Below are 8,186 nucleotides of genomic sequence, written 5' to 3'. Positions count from 1 at the left end.
CCACTTCCGGCTTTTTTTTCTGCTTATGTGGTGCTGAGGAATGGAACCCAGGGCCTCATGCATGCAAGGCAAGCGCTCTACCACTGAGCCACCTTCCCAGCTCCATCCTCGAAATTCTTATCTTCCATTAACCAGTCTACCACTTGAGTATTAGAGTACCATCCTTGAATAAAAAGAGCTCAGGAACAGTACTCAGGCCCCAAGTTTAAGCCCTAGAACTTGCACAAGAAAAGAAAGAAAGAAAAAGCATATCATTTTCATTAACCTCTAAATGAAAGTTTAATTTCCTTCAATTATGGCAACAGGTAATAAATTATAGTAACATCAGCCTAGCTATGTCTTTATTGCCCGGGGAAACAATCTTTTTTTTTTTTTTTGTCAGTCATGGGGGCTGAACTCTGGGCCTGGGTGCTGTCCTTCAGCTCTTCAGCTCAAGGCTAGCGCTCTACCACTTGAGCCACAGTGCCACTTCTGGTTTTTTTTTTTGCTTATGTGGTGCTGAGGAATTGAACTCAGAGCCTCATGCATGCAAGGCAAGTGCTCTACCACGGAGCCACCTTCCCAGCCCCTTTAGTAACTATCTTAAAAGTGAAGACTTTTCAGTGTCATCAACCATACCTATTAAAGTGAAGCTTCAAAGGACTCTTGGTTTTTGCTTGTTACCATCAAACAAACCAGAGCCTGGACATGCAATTCCCTTCCCTCCTGTCCCTTTGCCTTGCCTTCCCTTCGCATCGCTCCCCATTCACTGGATGCTCCAGCTCCATCCTCAAGCCTCCCAGTGCCCTTATTCAGCTCCCTCTTTCCTGCCTAATCCATGTGAAAGAAGACACTTATTTTGAGCCACAGTCGGGGAATCTAATCCTCCAGACTTGTAGGCCTCTTTTTAAACTTAGCCTTTGTTCTTTTTTTGTTCTCTTTAGTTTAGTTTCACCTTCTAGTTGTTTTTTGTTGTTGTTGTTAGTCACATGTAATGTCCTGTTAAATTTACCATTTTGAGCTCTCATCATGGGTATGCGGTCTGTGTTGATCATAGGGAATCTCATACCAAGTTCCCCTTAGCAATTATATATAATTTTTTTCTTGCCATGATGGATGATTGTACCCAGAGCCTTGTATATATTTAAGTAGACACTTTACCACTGAGCTATTCCACCAGCCCATGCATATATATGTGTGTATGTATGTGTGTGTATGTGTGGAAAGCATCATGCTGGCCCTATCATTAATATTGACTATAACATGAATGAAATAAGCATGTATAAATGTTTTTTTTCCTTACCCCATTAAACCATTTTCAGTATTAACTGTATCACATCATCACATCTGGAAAGAGAAAAAAGTATTGCATCTAACAGAGTACTTACAACTAATTTTTAGAAAACAGCTATTAGGGTAAAGAGGTATAGCTCATTGGTCTAGTGTATACTTAACATCCTGAAGGTGGCCTGGGTTTAATCCCCAGCACACAGACAGTCTCACACACACACACACACACACACACACACACACACACATATACTATGTGCATTAAATGTAATGTGGTCAGAATTAATTAAAAAAAAACTTGGTGTTTGCTTTTTCTTTTTTTTTCTTTGCCTGTTTCAGGGTTTCAATATCAAAAGTGTACAATCACAAGGTTTTAAACTGAACGTGTGGGACATTGGTGGACAGAGGAAAATCAGACCATACTGGAGAAACTATTTTGAAAATACCGATATTCTTGTAAGTAGTCCTTCTGCAGTGCTAGTTCCTGGTCTACATAACATCTGTTCTGGTCAGTGATGTGTTTGCTGTCACATTTGTGGCTGAGTTAGCAGGCCTAGCAGAGGGCTACTGACTGGAGGCAGAAAGGGGAGATGCGTCTCTCTATATGATTTGCTACCTCTCAGTAACACAGCACTGCCCACACCCACCTTGGCAATACAAGTGTCTATTACTTACTAGTGACTTGACTAGCAGCAGAAAAGCCACAAGATTGTATACTGACTCTGTTACCCCAAATGAGTCCATAAATCAAGTACATCCAGAAGACAGCAACCAAGATGGTAGAAGTTCTGGCACCATGATGGCTAAGGAATGCTCAGCAGGCCTGACTGTTCTCAGTGGAAAGGAGAACAGTTGGCACTGTCCTCTTTGCTTCCAGAATGACCCTAATTCCCTCATCATGACCAGTTCTAGAGGACTGAGCTAGCCGTGGTGCAGGGAGCTTTAGAGTGGCAGAATTTGAAGTCAGAGTAGGGAAGAAGCTTCCTGACTGTGCAGAGGTTAAGGAAGCTGCCTCATGCTTGAGGATTCTCGACTCAGGTGCCCTTCCTTCAGGCAGAAGCTGCAATCACAGCTATCAGTTCCCCATCACTGTCACTAGAAGCACTGTCTCGGAATTCTTGGAACAGGGGCTGGGAAGGTGGCTCAGTGGTAGAGCGCTTGCCTTGCATGCCTAAGGCCCTGGGTTCGATTCCTCAGCACCACATAAACAAAAAGAATAAAAGCCTGAAGTGGCGCTGTGGCTCAAGTAGTAGAGCGCTAGCCTTTCTTGAGCTGAAGAGCTGAGGGACAGCGCCCAGGCCCAGAGTTCAGGCCCCACGACTGGACCCCCCCAAAAAAAAAGAATTCTTGGAACACTCCTGTCCACATCCAAGATCTCTCCAGTATCCCAGCCTCAGTTTCTTTGCTTCCCTGCCTCTAGTGATCTTGCCTTCTGCTCTGTTAGCCACGCATGGTCATGATTAAACCAGGGTACTTGAGTAGTTTTTTGAAAAGGAGGGGAGAGCTGGGAGCTGGCGGCTCACCCACTTATAATCCTAGCTCCTCAGGAGGCTGAGATCTGATGATCACAGTTCAAAACCAACCCAGTCGGGCTGGGAAGTTGGCTCAGTGGTAGAGCGCTTGTCTTGCATGTATGAGTCCCTGGGTTCGATTCCTCAGCACCACATAAGCAAAAAAAAAAGAAAAAAGCCGGAAGTGGCGCTGTGGCTCAAGTGGTAGAGCGCTAGCCTTGAGCTGAAGAGCTGAGGGACAGCGCCCAGGCCCAGAGTTCAGGCCCCATGGACAAAAAAAAAAAAAAAGAAAAGAAAAGAAATAGTTTGGGCTGGGCGTAAGTGGCTCAAGCCTGTAATCCTAGCTACTCAGGAGGCTGAGATCGGAGGATCGAGGTTCAAAGCCAGTCCAGGCAGAAAAGTCTGTGAGACTTATCTCCAATAAACCACTTGAAAACCGGACAAAAAAAAAGAAATAGTTTGAACCCAGAGCCTCAAGCTTGCTAGGCAAATGATTTATCACTTGAATCATACCTCTAGCCCTTAATTTTTTTAAGGTACAGATAGATTTTGTTTTTCCTTTTTGAATCAAGAGTTGGGAAAAAGCAGAAAGGAAGAAATTTCTTACCTGTTCATCTGCTGAATTAAAATACCAATACCAAAAAATATTAAAAAAATATGTAAGGACATTAATAATGTCCATGAGGTCTCAGAAACTTTCTGGTCTACTACAAGGGTAATTTTAAATTATGAGCTACTACCCTGATGGTACCCTGCAGAATCAGTGTAACAGGGCCCTGGTTCCCACATTTTCATTAGCTGAGCATACCCAAGAGTTAACGTGCCAGTCTACAAGTCAGTTTCCAGCAACACTAGAGAAGGTTTCCTTCAGCTATGTTCCACCTGAGTAAGAGATAATATATTGGGTTGAGAGTCAGCCTCTCATTATTTTCCAGTGCCATTTGAGGTTAAACAAGTTTGGGGAAGCAGCTGAGTCCCCAGGTTTAGAGTCTCAGCCTTGAAGCTCTGAGCTCTGTCTGCCGGTTTGCAGCAGCCTGGAGCAGCAGGTTAATGGGTTCTGTTTGTTTGTCTGTGTTTAATGGTCTTCCATTGTTGGTTGAAAAAGACCTATTGCACTGGGCTCCATGCTGCTAGAGGAGCCGGGTTGAGGCTTGACACATTTCATTGGCTTGTTAAGTCTTTTCAATTCTCTCTAGAGTGCCACGGTACAATCTTGCTTTAGAGCAGAGGTAGACAAATTGATCCACCCTGCTTCCTGTTTTTATATAGCCTGCAAGTCACTGTGGTAGTTTTTGTGTGTGTTTTTTTTTTAATATTCTCAAGTGGTTGAAAAGAATCAAAAGATAAGAATTATATGAAATTTAAGTCTCAGTGTCCATAAAGTCCTGTTGGAACACGGCCACACGCATCGCATCCGTTCACAGGTTTCCTGTGGTTGCTTTCTCACTGCAGCAGTGTTCAGGAGCCGCGAATGAGATTGTATGGGCCACAAAGCAGAAAATATTTACTACTGACTCCTTGCAGAAGTTTGCCTCGCCTTGCTTTACAGCGTCAAATGGCTCTCTGGAGGCTTGAAAGAGTCAGGGCAACTCCTGAAAGTGCCAGAGTTGTTTTCTGGGATGTGATTCTGAAAACATCTGACTTCAGCTTTATTAACTTGTAGGAAATTGACCAAGAAAGAAAAGTTGCAGTATGGCAGAAGGAAGGGGACTGTGGATATGCCTTCGAGATCTCTTTAGGTTAGGAAGTTATAACAAGATAGCTGAAACACCTAGGATATGGCCCAAGTGGTACAGAGCTTGCCTAGCATGTGCAAGGCTCTGGGTTCCATCTCCAGCACTATCAAAAATTAAATGCAGGGCTGGGAAGGTGGCTCAGTGGTAGAGCGCTTGCCTTGCATGCATGAGGCCCTGAGTTCAATTCCTCAGCACCACATAAGCAAAAAGAAAAAAAAGCCGGGAGTGGCGCTGTGGCTCAACTGGTAGAGCGCTAGCCTTGAGCTGAAGAGCTGAGGGACAGCGCCCAGGCCCCGAGTTCAGGCCCCATGACTGGACCAATAAAAAAAAATTAAATGCAAAAAATATGATTGTTTTTCAAAATATATTCATGTTCCAAAATTCTATTTACATGATCATTTTTCTATTTAAGCAAGATAGTTTAAACACAATAACTTTGTTCTCATTTCCATATTTAAAGCAGAAGATGTGAGATAGATCTCAAACCCTCTGTACTAACATAACTAGTCTTATTTCTATCATAATACTCGCAGCGTTTGGTGCTGCTAGAGAGTAGAAAGAGTACCAGTGATTATCTCTACCTGTCACTTATACAGTGTCTGCTATTTCCCTGGGGCTCTCCCTCAAGCCATCAGAGGAAAGCCAGGCACTGCTGCTTACCCTCTGCTGGACAGATTGAGGAGCAATAAAGTGGCCAAAAGGTGGCAGCAGGGGGGAGGAGCAGGAGCAGAAGAAACAAAGGGCCCTGATTTGGTCTCTGCTTGAGCCACAGTGGTCTAAACTTCGATCAAGAAAAACCTTTTTCTAGGCCTTCCTTCCACAACTAAATGAGAATTTCAAAGCAACTGCCAAAAAGGGACATGAATTAGCATTGCCTGAAACATCATTTTAAATGTCTTGGATTATAACCTCCCCATAGAACGGGTTTTAGGACTTGATGTTTGGAGGTCTATATTATTTTTAAACCAATCCAAAACAAAAGCACAATGTATATTTAACTTTCTGTGATGCTTTTTAGGTAAAGACCAGAAAAGTTTTGAATATTTGTTCGTGAAGTTTAAAAATAAACTTAAAATTTTTGTCACGAGTAGATTAACCAATAGCTCTGGCATTGTTTTAAAAGAACACACACACACACACTTTTAAGTTTAGGCCCTATGTGGCTGGAGGAGCCACCCCTGTGCAGAGCACATTTGTGGATTCACCAGAGGCGGTTTTGCTTGTGAATTGTATACTTGGCTCTTAAGAAATAAATAGAGGGGCTGGGAAGGTGGCTCAGTGGTAGAGCGCTTGCCTTGCATGCATGAGGCCCTGAGTTCGATTCCTCAGCACCACATAAGCAGAAAAAGCTGGAAATGGTGCTGTGGCTCAAGTGGTAGAGTGTTAGCCTTGAGCTGAAGAGCTGAGGGACAGTGCCCAGGCCCAGAGTTCAGCTCCCACAACTGGCAAAAAAAAAAAAAAAGAAAGAAATAGAGCGTTTGTTTCATAGACTTAATCCTGGCATTATTGCACAGTGATTTTCTTCTCTTTCAAATATGAAGTACTTCATGAACTTGCATGGCATCCTCGAGCTGGGCCGTGCTAACCCCCATACTGCTCTAATTTTAGCATATGTGCTGCCAAAGCAGTGCTCTGCAGTGATTTTCAAATTTTATGAAAGTTACGTGAGAAAAATGCTAAGTAAGAGGAAGAACTTGCATGTAGCTTGGGAAAATCCTTTTGAATCTGGTAGCGGAAACATTTTCTGTGAAATTGCATGTCAGTGGATAAATAGCAAAATCTTCAGAGTAAAAATTGAGAGCTTTCTTCCTATTGCCCTCAGCTTCTAAATTTGCTAGTGTTTAACTGGTTTACTGTTCTTCTCTACTATTAAAATGCTTTACATTCTTTGTTTTGTTTTCCCAGCCAGTTTCTCCATCATACCAAATGGCCTTCACTTTTCTCCCCTCATCTAGGTTCAGTCCCTTTGCTCCCAACATAACTTTCTCCTGCATTTTGCTGGTTAGGGTCTCATGGATTTTCCTGCCCAGGCTGGCTTCAAACAGTGATCCTCAGATCTCAGCCTCCTAAGGAGCTAAGATTACCAGTGTGAGACACTGTGCCTGGCTTCCTCTCTGACATCTTGGGCTGTGACAATTATTCTGACCCACTGTAGACTCCCAAATAATTCTTTTTTTTTTGGGGGGGGGGGTCCGGTCATGGGCCTGAACTCTGGGCCTGGGCGCTGTCCCTCAGCTCTTCAGCTCAAGGCCAGCGCTCTACCACCAGAGCCACAGCGCCACTTCCGGCCTTTTTTTTTTCTGCCTATGTAGTGCTGAGGAATCGAACCCAGGGCTTCAAGCATGCAAGGCAAGCGCTCTACCACTGAGCCACCTTCCCAGCCCTCCCAAAGAATTCTAATTAGATCTTCTCTCTTGAGGTCCATTCTACCATTGCATTTCTCCCTAACCTGTGTTTATACTATGACTGCTGCTTTTAATATGTGGATGCCCAACATGCGCCAGATCCTGGCTTCCATCCCCAACACCACAAAATAGCAAACAAGTAAAAGAAAAAAAGCTATCCCTGTGTTCTGCATAGGGACTTATCAGACCTCAAATTATATCAGTAGTGCATACAGCCCATGATGCATTTGTTGACACTAAGAGTAATAGTAACAACAATATAATATGGGCCACTAAAATAAGCCTGAAATCAGCCTGAATTCTTCCTCTTCATGTGATTCTCCAAGTAGAAATTCAGGGTATTCCTGAGAGAAAAGGATAATAGCACTGGGACTAAATGACAACATTAAGAAAAATTTTAATTTTTCTTTTTCAAAAGTAAGTATGTTTTCAGGGTACTACAGATTTGTCTTGTACACAGAAGTGTCTATGTGCCTTGAAATTTATCAGTTTGAGGGACTTAAGGCATATAATGATAAAAGCTGAAAATTATTTTTCAGTTTGGGTTTTAATTGAACATGCTCTTCTAAAAGAGAATGTTAGAGCTGGGCACCAGTGTCTCCTGCCTGTAATTCTAGCTGCTTAGGAGGCTGAGATCTGCTGTTTGAAGCCAGCCTAGGCAGACAAGTCCATGAGACTTTATCTTTAAGAACCAAAAAGCCAGAAGTGGGGTTCCAGTAGTAGAATACTAGCCTTAAGCAAAAAATCTGAGACAGCTTCCAGACAGAGTTCAAGCCCCAGGATCAACACAGGAGGGAGGGAGAGAGAGAGAGAGAATGTTAGGGCTGTGGACATGGCTCAAGTAGTAGCATGCCTGTCTAGCAGGCACCCCACCCTGACTTCAAATCCTTGCACCACAAAACAGAGCATTTCCATTACACCATTGGTTTAATAACAATGCTAAGTCAGGAGGTGCATGCCTCAAATCCTAGCACTTGGGAGACTAAAACAGGACAGAGTTCAAGGGCAGCCTGAGCTACATAGCAAGACCTTGTCTCAAAAAGAACTATAAAACAATATCTCATTTTCTTTTAAATTTTCATATGAAGGAGGATTAACAAGAACTTTTCTTTTGGAAACTAGTTAATGTATTTGAAGTACAACTATAGGTGGTTTTTCTTTTTTTTTGTCTTACCTTATTTTCCTTGTCATAGGATGTTATTTTTGTTGTTGTTGTTGGTCGTGGGGCTTGAACTCTGGGCCTGGGCGCTGTCCCTCAGCTCTTC

The 8,186-nt window shown here is 43.1% G+C and overlaps 1 protein-coding gene across 1 annotated transcript in view; it reads left to right on the top strand.

Moving 5' to 3' along the window:
- Arl3 (ADP-ribosylation factor-like 3) overlaps positions 1-8,186 on the top strand; it is a 48,201-nt gene that overhangs the window by 22,065 nt on the left and 17,950 nt on the right. The window contains exon 3 of the mRNA XM_013017861.1: positions 1,609-1,725. Within this exon, the coding sequence (XP_012873315.1) occupies positions 1,609-1,725 (117 nt within the window). The remainder of the gene's footprint in view (positions 1-1,608; positions 1,726-8,186) is intronic.

Source organism: Dipodomys ordii, unplaced genomic scaffold, assembly GCF_000151885.1.
Source record: "Dipodomys ordii isolate 6190 unplaced genomic scaffold, Dord_2.0 Scaffold36, whole genome shotgun sequence".
NCBI classification, from domain to species: Eukaryota; Metazoa; Chordata; class Mammalia; order Rodentia; family Heteromyidae; genus Dipodomys; species Dipodomys ordii.
This window is presented reverse-complemented; position numbering and strand designations above follow the sequence as displayed.